The sequence below is a fragment of the Triticum dicoccoides genome, chromosome 3A (assembly GCF_002162155.2).
Source record: "Triticum dicoccoides isolate Atlit2015 ecotype Zavitan chromosome 3A, WEW_v2.0, whole genome shotgun sequence".
Classification (NCBI taxonomy): Eukaryota; Viridiplantae; Streptophyta; class Magnoliopsida; order Poales; family Poaceae; genus Triticum; species Triticum dicoccoides.
Window position 1 is genome coordinate 741437344 of NC_041384.1, and position 17581 is coordinate 741454924.

The following is a 17581-nucleotide window of genomic DNA, read 5'->3' on the forward strand; positions in this document are numbered from 1 at the left end:
CTCCTCTCAAACCCTAGTTCATCTCTTGTGTTCAATCTTTGTACCGGAACTATTGATTAGTACTTGTGGACGACTAGTAGTCTTGATTACATCTTGTAGTTGATTACTATATGGTTTATTTGGTGAAAGATTATATGTTCAGATTCATTATGCTATTTAATACCCCTCTGATCTTGAGCATGATTATCATTTGTGAGTAGTTACTTTTGTTCTTGAGGTCACGGGAGAAATCTTGTTGCAAGTAATCATGTGAACTTTATATATGTTCGATATTTTGATGGTATGTATGTTGTGATTCTCTTATTGGTGTCATGTGAACGTCGATTACATGACACTTTACCATATTTGGGCCTTAGGGAATGCATTGTGGAGTAGTTATTAGATGATGGGTTGCGAGAGTGACAGAAGCTTAAACCCTAGTTTATGCGCTATTCCGTAAGAGACTGATTTTGATCCAAAAGTTTAATACTCCCTCCATTTTTATATACAAGGCCACTATGGAATATACGTTTTGCATCTATACAAGGCCACCAACAGTAATCGAGGCAAAAATAATGATATTTTCTCGTACTAGCAACTTGTTTAATAGTTGCATGCATGCAGTCATAATGGGAGTCAGCTAATTCCTCCACTCAGTTTTCTTGCATGCATGTGGGGTATTAATGATCCCAGTAAACGAAAAAAGCTGACTTTCAAAGCAGACAATAAATTTTACACTGGTACCTGTAGTTTGAGTTTGTGGCCTTGTATATAAAAATGAAGGGAGTACTATGGTTAGATGTTATTCTTAATAAATTTCTCGTGTTTGCGGATGCCTTCGAGGGGGTTAATCATAAGTAGGAGGTTTGTTCAAGTAAGAATAGCACCTAAGCATCGGACAACCCACATATCAAATTATCAAAGTAGTGAACACAAATTAAATGAAACCAACATGATGAAAGTGACTAGACAAAATTTCCGTGTACCCTCAAGAACGCTTTGCTTATCATAAGATACCGTTTTGGACTTTCCTTTGCCTCAAAAGGATTGGGCTACCTTGCTGCACTTTTGTTACTATTATCGTTAGTTGCTCGTTACAAATTATCTTGCTATCAAACTACTCGTTACTTATAATTTCAGTGCTTGCAGAAAATACTTTGTTGAAAACCGCTTGTCATTTCCTTCTGCTCCTCATTGGGTTCGACACTCTTATTTATCAAAAGGACTACGATTGATCCCCTATAATTGTGGGTCATCAAAGAGCCTACCGGAGGGGCTCTTTTTCAATGCGTTCAGCATGCCGTCTCATTGTTAGAAGTCTAGATTAGATGGATGAAGCAATAGACTAGACATTACTTTGGAATATCAAGGATTCTAGAGAGTATTGAACAAAAAATACCATTAACTGAGAGTTAATTAATATTTTTTGACCTCTCTCTCTCCCCCTCCCCTCCGTCCCTACAAATTGAACACAAAACTTTCCCATAGAGAGGTCATGAGAAAACTTATAGGTAGCCAAAAGAGAAAAAGATGCAATGTGAAATATAAGGCCAAACTAATAAAGTGAGAGCAAACAATAGTATATTAAGTAAAGCGTCCAAGTAGGGACAATCGCCTAAAAACAATTTGGGTTAGTCAAATTTTCTCTCGGTGCATTAGTATTGAAAAATTGACTAACAACAAATGTTATCAATCTTTTCCTAGATGACCATTTTTCCCTTTGCAGAAATAGAATCCCAACAGATACTTTGTGTTGGCCTGAAACATAGCAAAATTTGACCAAATACCTTGTAAAACAAAGAAAAAAATGAGTGAAAAAAATAAACTTAAACACAAGAAATAAACCTTTCTAGTGAAGAATGAATTATTGGCATTGGTATTACTCCTTTAAAAGAAATAAAAGAAAAACAATAAAAACAAATAATGACCAAATTTGCACACAATTAGCACAAAAATACGAGATCTCATAATATGCAAGAATAAACATATAGTAGCGCATTTATCACTAATAAAAAAATATTCTAAGAAGGAATGAATTAGCATAATTGATATTACCCTTATACAAGAAAGTAAAATGTAACAAAAACTCAAAAAACTCAAAATAATGAACTTTCTAAGAAAGAATGAATTAGTGGCATTAGTTTTACCCATTAAGAAGAAGAAACAATGCACACAATTTTATGCTAAAAATACGCATTTTCTAATATGCAAGGAAGCCTATAACAGTGCAGTGTCCGCGGACGTGGAGTATCTACTCCTGAGCTCAAATGCTCCCTATTGAACAGTGAAATTAAAAAGTAAGAAAATTCAAAACATTCTGAAAAAATTTCGGTGCAAACTTTCACAAAGATTTCGTGTGCTGGCAAAAACTTCTCATAAAATGACATTTCTAGAAGTCATGGTAAAAAAGTAAAATCGATGTTTCAGAAATGGTATATTCAAAAGCATTCTTGTAGTGTTGATTTTGTTTTCTTTCCATGACTTCGACAAATGTTGTTTCAGGATGAAAATTTCAAAGCACTGAGAACACTTGTGAAATTTGCACCAAAAACATTTCAGATTCTTTTGAAATTTTCATTTTTCGGAATATATTGGAGCTTGGGACTAGAAGGGACTTACGGATTTTCGCAAACTGTACGATTTACACACACACACACACACACACACACACACACACACACACACACACACACACACACGAGTATAGTACTTGCGTGTATACTTAGACACACACAAAAAATTAAAAGAAAAAATAAATTAGTGACATTTGTGTTACTCTTTAAAAATAAAGCAAGTTTAAACTTAATACATACAATTAAATTTTTTGCCTACAATTTGCACATAAATTGTGATTTTTTATAACATGCAAGTAATCATATAATAGTGGAATTTTAGCAAAAAAATGCTTTCTAAAAAAAATTAGTGGCATAACTATTACCCTTAAAGAAGAAAGAAAATTGAAAAAATGAAGTTTCCATCCATACCTCCTTACCCTTTAATAAGAAAGAAAATTAAATAAAAACTAACAAATCTTGCACACAACAGTGCACTAAAATTGCACTTTTTGTATGCAAAGAGTAAGTGTATAATAATAATAATAATGATAATAATAATAATTACACTGTAGTGTAATCTAGATACTAATTGTGTGGTACCTGCGTGTATACATTTACACTCATCCAACATCCTAAAATACCCATAAGAAAGGAAACCCGACTAAAAAAACAGGCAACAAGTAACATGCTTCAACGGTCAGAAAAATTGACTTACCTAAATTTTAAAAACAGCCCATTTACATATAGCTAAAGTTTATTTTGCGAGAAAACTTCTGTTCTATTTATCAACTATCAAGGTAGTACAAAGAACACTAGAAATAAAATTTACATCCAGGTCCGTGGACCACCAAACGACGACTACAAGCACAGGAGTGAGCCAAAGTCGCGCCGCAGTCATCGCCCCTCCCTCATCAAGCCGGGAAAACATTGTTTTAGTAGAGAACCTTGAAGTCGTCATGCTAAGGCCCTGTAAACCTGCACACCAGAATAACAACCGTTATTGATGAAGAGAAGTGTAGATCAGAAGGATCCAACCTGCAGACAGGGAGACGTAGATGAACGAAGACCAGATCCAGACGGATCCTCCGAAGACAAATGCCGACCGGATCTCACAAGATCCTACGGAGACACACCTCCACAAGCCCTCCGACAACACTTGAAGCCAGGGGCGGAAGAATTTAGACATAGGGGGCCAGACTACTTTGAAGCCAAAACAATTTGCCTAAAAAACCTACCCAATAGTTTTGTATCCAAGTATCATTCACATTTCATGCCTAGAAACACACTTTTTTTTGTAGCGGGAGTGGGTGTCTAGCAACAAATAATATAGGTCAATAATTTCACATGCGCACCGAGTAGGCGAAGTTGACAATTGAACTACTCCAAAATATGACATGATTTTTTTTTGAAACGGGGGATAACCACGGCCTCTGCATCAAGCAATGCATGACATAAAATACCTTGCAAAAAATATCATAAGAAAAATTGAAATATACAAGCAAGAATGGTCATTGTATAACGAAACAATTGGCATTAGCTTGCAATTATATAGGTTTGACTGACAAATCATCACTGGTTGTATTATGAAATTTTGTTGTTATATTAGGGAATACCTAGAAAATCAAATCCAGCCCCTGCTAGTGCCCTTTGCCGCTAAGTCGAGGTAGATCAGCTGGTCATCGTTAACATGCCCGCGATTTCTCAGGATTGTGTGTGCCTAGGCCCTAGCGCAGCAATGCAAACAAAAATAATTAAAATCTGATTATAACCATACACGATGAGAATTGAGAGAGATTAGCAGATAGTGTGATGTTCTTTACGTGAATAGTATCGGATTGTCTAAAAAATGTGAATAATATTGCTAATCAACCAGTACCTCCTACTCGATGTTTGGTCAATCGATAGGGGGGCCATGCCCCTGCTCGCCCCCCTTGTCTCCACCACTGCTTGAAGCATCACCGAGATTGGGCCTAGGCGAGGAAAACCTTATTTCATCTTTAAGAAGCCGTCGCCGCCTCGTCTTGTTGAGCATGGCATAAACCCAAACAAAACTCTGAAAAGCAACTAAAAACGGAGCGCCCCCGCCAGCAAGGGCCGGGATCCCCCACGCCTCCATGGTCCAAGGCGGACCCACGGCGGCGCCACGAGAGGCGGGGAAACCCTAGAAGAGAGTTCAGATGACAGCAGGAATATCGCTAAAGTGTTAAATAAATTATGTCTTTTTTTCGTCTTTGACTTGGGCCGATTTGCCGCTACTAAATTAGCAAGGAGGTCGCCGGAACTCACTTTCAGGTTGCCCGAGGTTGTCCTCTTGCTTGCCATCGTTACCGAGGTCATACATACCTATACATTGAACTCTCTACGGGCAGTTCAATTACTAATTCCAGGATGTATGACCTGAATGTATACGCAGTTGCGATATGGATGGGTGCAAACTTGTCTGCGTCAATGGGGAAAAAACGCCTGGTACGGCCTTACGAATAGCGCGTGGCAGCCGGTGTCGTCGAGATATTCCAACAGCTTGTGTTGGCCCAACGTTTGTCGATCAAACCATCACCATTCTTCTTGTCTTACCTGGTTGTCAGTTGCTGTTTCTCTGCCGTCCAAACACCAGACGACGGTCACACCAAACACAACCAGACAGCAAGAAAAGAAAAGAAAATACATTCACCTGCTATTCCAGCTCGCGGGCCGGCCAAATGGCCAAAACCGCACACACGCAGAAAAGTTGTCCCTTGACCCGGCTCTGCCTTGGATGCTCCTCCACCCGCACGCGCCCTCTATTTAACCACCCTTCGTCGAGCTTGCGCTACGCAGAGACTATTTTGGTACTAGCACACCTCTGTTGCCGTGACACTAATCGGCTTGTTGCCGTGCCGGCGACGTCCGTGCCAAGTGAGTAAGTGACAGGGAAGCCATGCCGGTCAAGAGCGGCGCCAGCTTCCGGCTCACAGCGCTGCCGATGATTGTCGTGGCGCAGCTGCTCGCCGCTGCCGTCTTCACGCTCACCCTCGTATGGGTGCTGCACTTCAGGGAGGGCGTCACCTGGGAGATGGGCTCTATCCCTCAGCTGGTTTACACGGTAAAACTCACAACTCTGCTCAACTCTCGAGGGGATATGTTTGGCCGAGATATGCACAACTCTGCCGATCTGGACCTAAGTGAGAAAATCATATTTTCTGAACACACCAGATAGGGACTAAATTCCACTTTGGTTTAGCTTCTTGTTGGCGGGTTTAGCTAAAAAAGTGGCATACAATAATATTTTTTTTGCAAATAGTGTTTTTACTAGAGATTTGTTCGTAAGGTTTTTAATGCACTTAGCAACTCATCTAAGAACCAATGCATTGGAAAAGTCATAATGATGCTTTGTCTATTTTATTTTGATAGGCTCACCCCCTCTTCATGGTAATCGGCCTTGTCATTTGCACCGGAGAAGGTAAACTCATTCAATCTGGAGGATATTCACAGGAAAAATTGTAGGAATGAGGATTTAAAAGGAAAGGTCCATGTAGATGCATTCAGTTTGTAGGAAACAAGCACAATATTTTCTCGGTGATACTGTTCGTTTCTTACGTTTTTAGAGGAAACTACATTTTTTTTCCAACCGGGTCAACCCTCTTTCCATTACTTGCTTAATTGAAATATAATGTTTGTTACACCAACCAACAAAGAGGGCGAGGGGGGGGGGGATTCCTTTTGAAGATCATATAGGCGGGTGTTGAGCAATAGAGAGAGACAGTCGCGGGAAATTCGTCGGGGCATCTACAGCTTATCTCATGCAAATCCCGGATGTCGTCTCGACGGAAGCTGCAGCCCTGTTAGAAGGCCTAAAGTTTCTCCAAAGCCTAGGATGCAACAATGTGATGCTGAGAATGGATAATATTGTGGTGGTTGATGCCCTACGGATGAACGAAGGTCATGCTATGGTGGCAGCCCCAGTTTTAGAAGAATGTAGATTCTTGCTTCGTGAGTTCGAGAAGGTAACTATTGAGAATTGTAATCAAGATTCAAATGTAGTTGCTCATGAGCTAACTAGTTGGGGAAGTACGAATTTTCCCTCTGTGTGGGTAGGTGCACCCCCTGAGTTTATTGTTAAATTCCTAGCAAACGATGTAAGTGTGATTGATTAATAAAGCTAGCCGTGAAGGCCTTCCCGTCAAAAAAAGAGGGTGAGGGGGTGGGGGGGCTGGAGCATTAACAAGAAATCCATTGAACGTGTTCGATATCGAAATAGTTCTTTTGATATCGGAACACCTTCCACAAGATGAAACCTGTTAACACTAAACATCAGCTCAACATAGCTCAAAAGACTAGCCTACTAATTAAACAGGCAAACTAGAAAGTTAATTGTAAAAGAGACATCTAGATAGAACCACAAAAACTGCCTATTATCTAACTCGCAACTTGGATATTAAAGGGAACTGCATATTGATTCAAATATCTTTCTCTTTATCTTAAAAAAATAATCAAATATCATTTTTGTGTAGAAATAAGTCGAGGCAATTCCTCATTTCGGCAACTGCATCATTCTATTATATTCATGTACTGTTCAATCATATGATGTTTTGTTTCCTCCAAACTAAAAAGGCTCACCAAGATAGCTTGCATTGGACGATTGATGTGCAGCGGTGATGGCGTACAGGATCGTGCTGGGCCCGCGTGCGGCAAGGAAGGCGGTGCACCTTTTGCTGCATCTGCTTTCCCTGGGCTTCGCAGCCGTCGGGTTGTACGCTGCCGTCAAGTTCCACCGCGACGCCGGCCTCCCTGACATCCACTCCTTGCATTCCTGGCTGGGAATAGCCACCATCGGCCTCTATGCCCTTCAGGTATGCCAATCAATTGCATCTTGTCATTCCTTTAAATTTCAAACAACATAAACAAGTCATTTCAGTATATCACAGTTCAAAAATACTTGCTTAGTTCATGGACGTGTCGATCGTGGTTGGTTGTGCAGTGGCTGGTGGCTTTCGTGTACTTTGTGTTCCCTGGGGCTATGATGACCATGAGGGCAGACTACGCGCCGTGGCACATCTTCTTCGGCATCGTCATCTTCCTCATGGCCGTCTGCACCGCTGAGACCGGCCTCGCCAAGTACATCTTCCCCGGCAACGACTATCCAAGCGAGGCGTTCGTCATCAACTTCCTTGGGATCTCCATCTTCGTGTTTGGTGTTACCGTTGTCCTAGCCGTCATCCTTCCGTCAAGATACTAGCTTACTGCAGCTTGCGGAGTATGGTGCAGCCTAGGCATCTGTCAGGTGGAGAAGAAAAAGAATTGCTGACTTAATTATTCATCGGTGGATCTCACTTAATGAGCAAATGTAAAGCGTCCAATCAGAAAACTTTCACATGTTTTTACATGTCTAGTATGGTTGGTGTCTCGTGGTAGTAGTAGCTGCAGTAGTAGTATAAGAACCACACGTCATTTATATAGTCCATCAAAATGCAGATCCAGCGTATTTATTGCATCACTCTGCCCGTAGGCTGGTTCAAATAATAGTGGAAGTCCCAAAAGTACTCTATGCAAGGAGTCATACCAACACCACAGGCTAGTTGGGTGGAGGTCGTTGGTTCTACTCTGTGCTCGACGTCTTCATCGTAGTTTTCTGCACATAACAGGTTGCAGATTAGTATATGAATGTACTCACAAGTTACACCGAAAGGTTAACAGTAATGCGAGTACATTCAAAAGGATTAGTCAAGAAAAAGGCTCTACGGGTTTATTTCCTTAAAGCTCATTTTGCCTCTAAAGTATTGCCATAGGTTTCTAAAAATATCTTCGGCAACCTACTTTGAAAGTACAATAGATATATTGTGTTAGAGTAGAACACAAGGATGTGTCCACACGTCATTAACTATGTCCCAAAATTCCACTTATGAACCGATGTGCGCACAACCATAATGGTTTTGTGAAACCTTTTGAAATCAGATAATATATCCCACATTTGCTTGAGATCTCAGCCAACCTAATTACATGCGGAGAGTGGCAGGACAAATCGATTTTTTAGAAAAGGAGGACAAATCGATTTGGTTGACACTCTGCAAAAAGGTTGTACAAATTCACCACAAAACATGAGCAGTCCTTTATGTTGCTACACTCAAGTATACAACGAGAGCCTTTGGTCCCCGAGTTTAGACCCTATGGCAACGAGTGAGCCTTGCCAACTTGGTTAGGAGAGAGAATGTACAATCCAGCCAATCGGGATCAAGTTCCTACATACGCGAGTTTGGGTTCTCTTTATTTAAAAAACGAGTTTGGGTCCTTTAATTTGTTGATTTCCTTTCAAAGCTCTGGCTGTACAAAAGCAAGAGTTTCCATTACATGACTAGAAGCTCCTAGGAATAATAAAATATGTCTGATCTTTTTAATCCTCGGCAATGGTCCCCGACTATCCTAAGTCATACACTTAGTTTTCTACCACCGATCACCGAATCCCAACCTGAAGTAGCCGGACTCGAGATGGAGTCGTACAAATCCTGATATGGGCACGGGGAATGTGGTCAAGTGGAACCTATCGGTGTATGGACTTTTGCACTTGCTGGTCGAGGAATGGCCTTTAACGCGTACCCAAGGGGCTGGAAGAGCACGGTCGGATATTTTCTTCGCCCTCTCCATGGACAAGCTGCATTGGGTGCTCCATGATTGCTAATGAGCAAGGTTGGAGTCTTCTTGGTGACTTGTAAACGGAATTTGTGGAGGTCCAAAGCTAAGCTGATCCGCCTAGTGCCCACCTCTGTTGGCGGATTGCGAAGGTTGGCATATCATTTAGGATCAGAGGCATGTAGGAGAATGTCATGCCTCGCGTAGGCCATGATTGTAGGGTATACAATAAAAAACGAAAGACCAGAGTTAGTGATGGGTTAGTTGCCGCCACAATTATAGCATAGCACTGATGTATTTGGTGGTGGCAAAGCGGAGCACAAATCATGTAAAGGAGTTGAGGAGGACATGGATGGGGGAGGTGCTTAATAATTTGATGCACATAAAGATCTATAAAGGACCAAGTAATCACACTAGCCACGACACCAAGATTGTTAACGAGGTCATCGACTCAGCTACATCCCTGGCGCATGACTACGAGAGCTTCTCTCCATGATACCACTACAATACCTCACACCGATTATCCGAGCACTTGTTGGCTTTCCTTGTTCACATGTGCTATTATGTTGCTATATACGTATGATACGTCGTGTGTCTACTCTACATTATATAGAAGGCCTAAGATAGAAGTGTTCTACTTGAACATGACCATGTACCTTGTCTACACACCATACAGTTTCAAGTCCAATTGTGACCTGCCTTCTATCCCATATTATATAGAAGGCCATTGCTTTTTGGTATAAGGTTTTCTCTAATTTAAAATGTCTATCTAATAAGTGTAAACTCAAAAAAAATAGAATAAGACGTATTAAATATCATCTCTCAAATGCATGAGTCACTTAGTTAGATATCTACATTCATGACAATTGGATGCTTGATTGATCAAATAGCTGGGTCATGAGATTTATAATCTATGTGATATCACATTTTGTACGTCAACTTTACTTCTGCATCATCTACTTTTGCATGGCGCAATGTTTGTTTCTAACTACCTAAATACTCGTGAGTTCCTGCCATCAAAGATGTGTCTAAGATTCTCGGGAGGAAACAGCACCGACTTGTTGGTGGGGTGGACGGGCCGACCTTCATAGTCACCGACACTTCTTCTGTTCCAACACACAGATATGTATGCTAGTGCCGGCACATAGCATGCATATAGGAAGAATGCATGCATGCATATAGGAAGGTCCAACATACTTCTTTTTTTCTTTGAGGGCACGTAGCTTTTTTGTAATACATGCATCATACAGGAGGATCCAACATAGCTTTGTTTTTCTTTTGCTTTGAGGACACACAGTTTTTCTCTTTGGAATTCATCGCACATAGCTTTGTTTTTACTCCCTCCTTCACCGGTAGACATGCAACAGACAACGGGATCCTCGGGTGGCAGGAGGGGGCGGAGGAGGGAAGAGAGGTGGCGGCAGATAGGGTTTGGGTCGCTCCCATGCCGCCCGAGAGGGGCGACGCGAGAGCCAACTCATTGTGACCCCCGAACCGGGAGGCTGGCTCTCATCAATTCGGTGGTCACTAGCACGGTGACCTTCTTTCTGACGATCTTTGCACCTTACAAGTGGTTCATTTTTTTTTTTTTGACAAACTAAGAAGAAACTTTCTGTGGAATGCCGACGAGGAAGCTCATGGGGGCAAATGTTTGGTGAATTGGAAGCGAATCTGCGCACCCAAAGCAGTTGGAGGACTAGGCATCAAAAACCTCTCCGCCTTCAGCACGGCCCTGCGGCTGCGCTGGCCCTGATTTGAGTGGGACGATACAGATAGACCGTGGAAGGGGGCTCCTACACCGTGTGACGCTGCTGATCAACAACTCTTTCAGTCATGCACAAAAATTATTGTTGGAAATGGAGCGAGGACCACTTTTTGGACTGATCGTTGGCTGGATGGAGTGGCACCTATGGAATTGGCACCTGGCCTCTATAACATTGCGAGACACAAGATGATTTCAGTGGCTGATGCTATTCGCGAGGGTGGATGGATGAAGGGGCTAAAGCGCATGGCCTCGGCTGAACTGCTGCAGGCATTTGTTTCTCTTTGGCATAAAATTCAGCAATTCCGCATAAATGGGGAGGAGGATAAGATCATTTAGAACATCTCGGCCAATGGGAACTACTCGGCCAAGTCTGCATATGAGCAGCAATTCATTGCGCGTATTCCAATGCCGCGCTTATTAAGAGTGTGGAAGGTTAAGGCCGAATCTAAGGTCCAATTCTTCATCTGGACCCTTATCCAGAACCGCCTCTGGACGGCCGATCGCTTGCAGCGTAGAGGATGGGAGCATCAGGCCCCTTGTTGCGCCTGCGACCAGGTCCTTGAATCGGCTAACCACATCATCCTGGGTTGTCCATTTGCGAAGGAGGTTTGGCACCTGATGGCCAATCAGTTCAGTAATGCTGCGACGACTGCGCTCCAATCCTCCTCTATCAACACATGGTGGGATAAGACGTTCAAACTAAAGAAAAAAAAAGGTGTTTTGCTGGACGAGTGTATGGGGGCTGTATACGTGGCTTGGAACCTATGGAAGGAGCACAACAGGCGGATCTTTTAGAATCAATGGCGCTCTGCTGCGGGGGTATGTTCTTTGATTAGGGATGAATTAGGCCTCCTGAAGGAGGCATGGGAGTAGTACCATATGTCTTCGCCAGGATGCATGTCGCATCTCTGGCTTAATGTTTTGTTTCCCCGGCTGATTCTTTAGTCTGTTGTACAGTTTTCCCTCTCTTAATGAAAAGGCAGAGCACCTGCCATTACGGTCAAAAAATAAAAAATTGTGACCCCCGAGTGAATAGTTTTTTCACTTCATGGCAATGGTGGGCAATTTTCTCACTTAAACTTTACCTAATGGCTATAATTTTTTAATCTATTGAATAAACGATTGGATTTTTTATTTTAGTGGAATTTTCTATCCTATTTCTCTTTTTGATTTTTATAGTAGACTAAATGAAAGTTTACATGAGTTGACAGAAGCATTGCTGCATGCAGCCACCGGCTCTCCGACGTTTCTCCTCTCATTAAGGATGATGCACTTGAATCCCATGGCATTGTACTATTCCGCTCCGGTTTCAAGGTCCCAAATATGAAGATCCCAACTCATCAGCCCGAGTTGTATGTTTCTACCACTGGTATGTTAATGTTGAGTCGTGAAAGTGTGAGAGGACATACCTGCTTACATTTCTGTATTGGAAAATTGCGACTAGTTGTGTAGGCATTTGAATTAAGTTGGGTTTTCCACTGAGCACAAAGCACATTTAAGAAAAGCTAACTATCCAACATATCATGTGTCTGTGTCATCTACTCATCTTTCAAACTTGGACTAAAATGTTGATCCCGCGCCTAAACTGTAAGGGAGGTCACGTCCAGCTACCTATTTTTTAGATAAAGGGGGTTCTTATTAACAAATAATGTAGCTCAAAGTGGATACAAATCTGGCATAATTGGAAAGGATGTTTGCACAATGATGTGTGACCTATGTGTGACCAGGTCCTGAAATCAGCGAGGGCTTGCTCTTTTGCCATGCAGATTTGGTTTGCCTTCTCCACCTAGAGCGTCTGCTGCCATCGCCCTGAGATCTTCTTCCATCACTGGATGTTGGAGAAAATCTTTTCATGCTGTAAAAAATCTTCAGTTCCAGAAGATGGTGTCAATGGAGACATATGTGGTTTCACATTTGTGGAAGAAGCCCTGCTGCAGGATTTTTGAAAACTCTTCGGCCTCCTTTGATGCGGCCAGGTTGATCACGAGTAATTAGCATGTGATTTCTTGTTTTCTAGCTGCTCTCAGGTCTCAGCTACACCTCGCCCCAGAGCTCTGCTATGTCAAGATCATGTAACCTGCTAAAAGCAGGTGTAAATCACATGCGCGGGGCAAATATCAGTGGATCACATACTTACGTTAGATTTCACATTGCCAGTACAATGGGAGAGCACTCGTGTGTATATTTTCTTTCATCCCAGGAATACGAACTTTTCAACATTGTTATTCTTGTATCTTTACAGCAATGGAGAGAGGTTGGAGAGGCAAGAAAGCAGCACAAGAAATAGATCTTTGTCTTCACGAGTTTGCAAGTAATAGACGTTTGTCTTCACGGGCAAATGTTTCACTCTATAAAATACTTGAGAGTTTTCATCACATCCTTGACCACGTGTGGCTGTGAGATGTACTCGATGCAGTAGGCTTCCAGCTCCGTGCAACGGGGCACCCAGCCAGCCTCAGTGTGGCCAGCGCATACTCCGGCGTGATCTTCTCGGCCAGTAGGTTCTCGCACAACCGCGCCATCCTCTCCAAACGGAACCGACATGCCACTGCCAGCAACTCTCCAGCCACGATCATCGTGGAATGCCGGACGGCAGGAGCAACTAGGTCTTCGACGCGAGGCAGCTTGTCAGTGTATATGAAGTGGAGCATGGCCTTGAAAACCACGGCTCTAATGCCATCAATTTTTACATGGTTGGTTGCCGACTCATGCACCGCCTCATGCAGTGCCGGCGACCGTGCAGCAACAACGAGCCCATGGGCGTGTATCTCGCTCTCCTCAACCAGGAACTTAACATCCCAGCCCTCGCCGCTCGAGATGCCATACCAGGTTGGACGGTGGCACGAGCACGGGTCCAGGGATGAAGGTGCCAATTGTGCTGCTAGTGGAGGAGTTCGTGGCAACCGCGACTTGGCATTGTATAGTGAAAGAGCCATCGTGTCCCACACAGTGTGAGTTTGCAGATGCGAATGTGATGAATTTTGGCCACCCATGGCCCCTGCATGCCTTGCCGGCAAATGTGTGTGTAAGATTACGGGGAGGAAACGGCGGCGACTTGTCCGTGGGGTGGACGGGCTTCATAGCCACCGAATCTTTCACCTTGATATCATCATCATTAATGGTGGGTCGAATAAATACGTCAATGTGCTCCGACGTGTCCTCTGTCTGTCCCGACGGGTACACATCTATGGTCCACTCATAACCGGCCACCTTGAAACTGCCAGATCGGATGTACTGACCGACACTGTGCGTCTCCCTCACCCAGCTCAAGCTTTGGATTGTGAACTCGTGTGTGCCGATCATCACCGCCGGTGGGGTATACCTCGACGCGCTCTTGGTTGCCTCTCTACTGCCGCGATCTCGTGTATGAAAGATGGGCATGTCTTTTCGAGTTCTTTGTACTCCTCGGTGGCCTCCACAGCGTCGTACACGTCGGGGTCGGACGCCATGAACTCGATGCACGATGCCTCAAGCTGCTGGCAGCTCTGCCGGCCGTCCACCTGCGCCAACGTCGTCATGACATTACCGACGTCCATGCCCTCGGAGAGTATCTTCTCGCACATGATCCTCAGCCTCTCTAGGTCATAGAGATCCGCGGCCACGAGCAGGTCCTGCGCCATAGCCACACGGCATCTTCCTCTCCTGGGTGTAGGCTGCTCGTCGGTGTAGATGAAGTAGAGCATCGCCCTCAAGGTGGAGGCGCTCATGCCGTCCATTATGAAGCGGCGCGTGCTCCGCTCCTTCATGTCCCCGCATAAGAACTGGGCGCGGAATACCGGCGACCGCATGGCCATTACCAGCTTGTGCGCCTCGATCTCGGTACCATCGTCGAGGACGAATGTCACGTCTGGCTCCGGCGACTGCCTCTCCCTGAGAAGCCTGTGCAAGTCTTGAGAGATGCTGGGGGGCGGAGGAACGGAGACGAAGCAGTTCCTGGTGCTGGTGGCGGAGTTGTTCTCCTGCTGCTGGAGGAGGACCTCGACTGTGCAGTGTATGTTGAGGCAGTCAGCATCAGTGTCGACGTAGCGCGACTCATGGCGCCGGAACGCAACCGGGACGGCGAGCTCCCAGGCGACTGCGCCCGTGGACCAAGCGGGAAAGGTCCTGGGCTTGTCGCTACGCCACACGGCGGCCGGGAACTTGCCGGTGCCGCTGCGCTCGTCGATCCGGAGGCTGGCCATGGCGACGACGTCCTCGTCGGTCTCGTTCTTGGAGAGCTCCAGGGAGATGGACGCGACGCCGCATCGCCCGCTGCGATCTTGGAGGCGGCACACGAGGGCCCAGATGAAACCGCCGGCGTGGAAGCTGCCGGACCGGACGGATCCGACGAGCGCCTTCCGCGCCGTGCTGTAGCCGGCGATGTCTAACTGGTGCGTGGCTTGCGCGAACGCAGACCTGTGCGTCGACCGCGTCTTCTGCGACGGCGCCGCCATGATCGATCGATCTGACCGTGACCTAGCTGCGCGGTGCAACAAGATCGATCCCTATATACACGATACAGACCTTTTATTTTGAGCCGTACGATAGAGAAATTGAATGGTTGGTTGGTGGGTTCCGCTCGATACATTGATGTCTGGTGGATAGCATGAAACATAGCTGGATTCTGCCTAAAACAAGTCCAAAAAAAGTCCAGATTTAGGTAGAAAAAAAATGCAAAAACTTCATGGTGTTTTGCTACAATGTTAGTTATATCTGGTGGATAGCATCAAGTTTTTGTGAATTTGATAGGGGAACAGAAAGTGCATGAATATAACAGTTGTTGTGAAATTGACATAGAAAATGCGCTAATCTGACAATCCCATTTATTTAGTGTGACCTAACTATTATAAATTGCACAAATTGTTCCAAAAGCGCTTTCCATGTCTGTTGTTGTATTATACAATGTTGTGCCACAAAGTTGTCAATTGAATTCAAAAAACAGAACGCGAGTCAGTTTTGAGAGATTGGAAGAAACCAAAGAGAGTCCTACTATGCTTTGCCGCGCGTCCATCGCCTGGTTTGGCGCGGCGCCCGGCGCTGGCTCCAGCAGCCGCGCTAAAAAGCAGCGCGCGCGCTGCTCCGGCTGCGCAAAAATGCAGCGTGCGCGACTCTCGCACAAACAACATATGCATTCCAAAACAGAAGTAAAAAGATCAAACACTAACAAAAATAAATCAAAATATATAGTTCAATTTCGTTATTACAACTCAAACAAACAGTTTATCATTTCAATACAACAAATAGTGCAATAAATACAACAAATAGTTCAACAATACAATATCGAGCGCACAAATCATGATGCTCTTTGTCGTCCATTCCATGCCCACCACTCCTCAGTGAGATCCTTCTGAAGATCATTATGCGCTGCGGGACATCGAATGGCATGATAGGAGGCAACAAATAGTGGAACCCTTTTTTTGGCCGTGGAATTGCCATGCCATGCCTTTGGACAATTCTTCCAACTCCAATGCATGCAATCTATTGAGTCAAGCATGCCAGGACCGGGTGGCGCGGTTGTCGGCGGCGGCGCGGCTAGATGAGGGGTGGGAGTTGCGAGCGAGCGCGCGAGAGTCCAGCGCGCAGGAGCGGGCACAACAAATAAGCGGCGCGCGATTGAGTTTCGGCCCGCGCGCTGAACTACATATGCCGCGCGCGCTGTTTTTGCGCGCCCGCTGGAGCAACTATACCGGTTGCGCGCACGCTAAAACGGGCAATTTTACGGCGCGGCGCTAGTTTGACGTGGCAGTTGGAGATGCTCTTAGTTAGGAACTTAGCGCATAGTTTGTGATGTCACGGATTACTTACACTTCGTTTCAAATCTTATTACAAGTTCAATTATATCGCAAAAGAAGCAAGTGGTAACATGAAAATACCTACTATGCTCTTCGATCTTCTGAGTCCACAACAGTTCGGACCAACAGATACTATATGGGAGGCCATTTCCATGTGTCACTGATAGATTGTTTCTTCTTTTAATTAGAGAAACAGCCTGCTCTTTGTTAATCACTGAATAGGTTTACTGAATAATTTTAGTAATTCTCAGTCAATCTACTTCACCGTACGTAGGTAACTTGTTGTCCACATGAAAAACCAGTCTATATGTACCAGGGTATGTTTGTATATGTTTAGATTGTATTTGCGCTGGTCTAGGTTGTGTTCTTATTGGGACTGTGGTTTGTTATCTAGAAGTTGACCACTGGCCCACTAGTGCTTCTATTCGGCAAATCCTTATGCGCCAAATAGAAGTCATTTGGTACATAGCGCTCACAGCCTAATACCGTAGTTCCTATATGGACCGACCCATGTAGGATGATTTTCCCACCAGTTTCTTTTGTGATTTCTTCTGTTTTTTGGTATGGTTTTCTTTACAGTTTTATTTTCTTCTTTTCTTTTGTATTTTTATAATATCCACAATTGAATTGAAAATAGCATAAGCTTCGGGTAATTTGGCAAAGAAAAAACTAGTAGGATAAAGAACAGAATTAAAACAGATACATGTTAAACTAAGTATATTAGGCATAACAAGCATTTCATTCTTGTAGAGTAAATAATTGGATTTTTCTTGAGTTATTTTTTTAAGGGAAAGAAGGAAAAGGAAGATTCAAAATCTTTTTTCTTCGGACTTTTTCTTTTCATTTTTCATTTTTCTTGTTTTCATTTTTGAAACATGATTTTTTAACACAATTTGTGAACGTTTCTG

At 43.9% G+C, this 17581-nt stretch overlaps 1 protein-coding gene and 2 pseudogenes across 1 annotated transcript; 1 reads left to right on the forward strand and 2 right to left on the reverse strand.

The window, feature by feature from the left end:
- Positions 1-4856, reverse strand: part of LOC119273202 — a 13058-nt pseudogene extending 8202 nt beyond the window's left edge.
- Positions 4857-5451: 595 nt separating this feature from the next.
- Positions 5452-7749, forward strand: LOC119273592 (probable ascorbate-specific transmembrane electron transporter 1). Its single transcript, XM_037554704.1, has 4 exons — positions 5452-5616; positions 5925-5973; positions 7164-7363; positions 7492-7749. The coding sequence occupies exons 1-4, from the start codon at positions 5452-5454 to the stop codon at positions 7747-7749; spliced, it is 672 nt and encodes a 223-aa protein (XP_037410601.1).
- Positions 7750-13245: 5496 nt separating this feature from the next.
- LOC119273593 lies at positions 13246-15083 on the reverse strand (annotated as a pseudogene).
- Between the last annotated feature and the right edge of the window lie 2498 nt (positions 15084-17581).

Coding starts and splice junctions, on each gene's coding strand:
- LOC119273592 (XM_037554704.1), top strand. CDS start 5,452: ATGCCGGTCAAGAGCGGCGCCAGCTTCCGGCTCACAGCGCTGCCGATG. Junction 5,617..5,924: donor TCCCTCAGCTGGTTTACACG/GTAAAACTCACA, acceptor TTATTTTGATAG/GCTCACCCCCTCTTCATGGT. Junction 7,364..7,491: donor TCGGCCTCTATGCCCTTCAG/GTATGCCAATCA, acceptor TTGGTTGTGCAG/TGGCTGGTGGCTTTCGTGTA.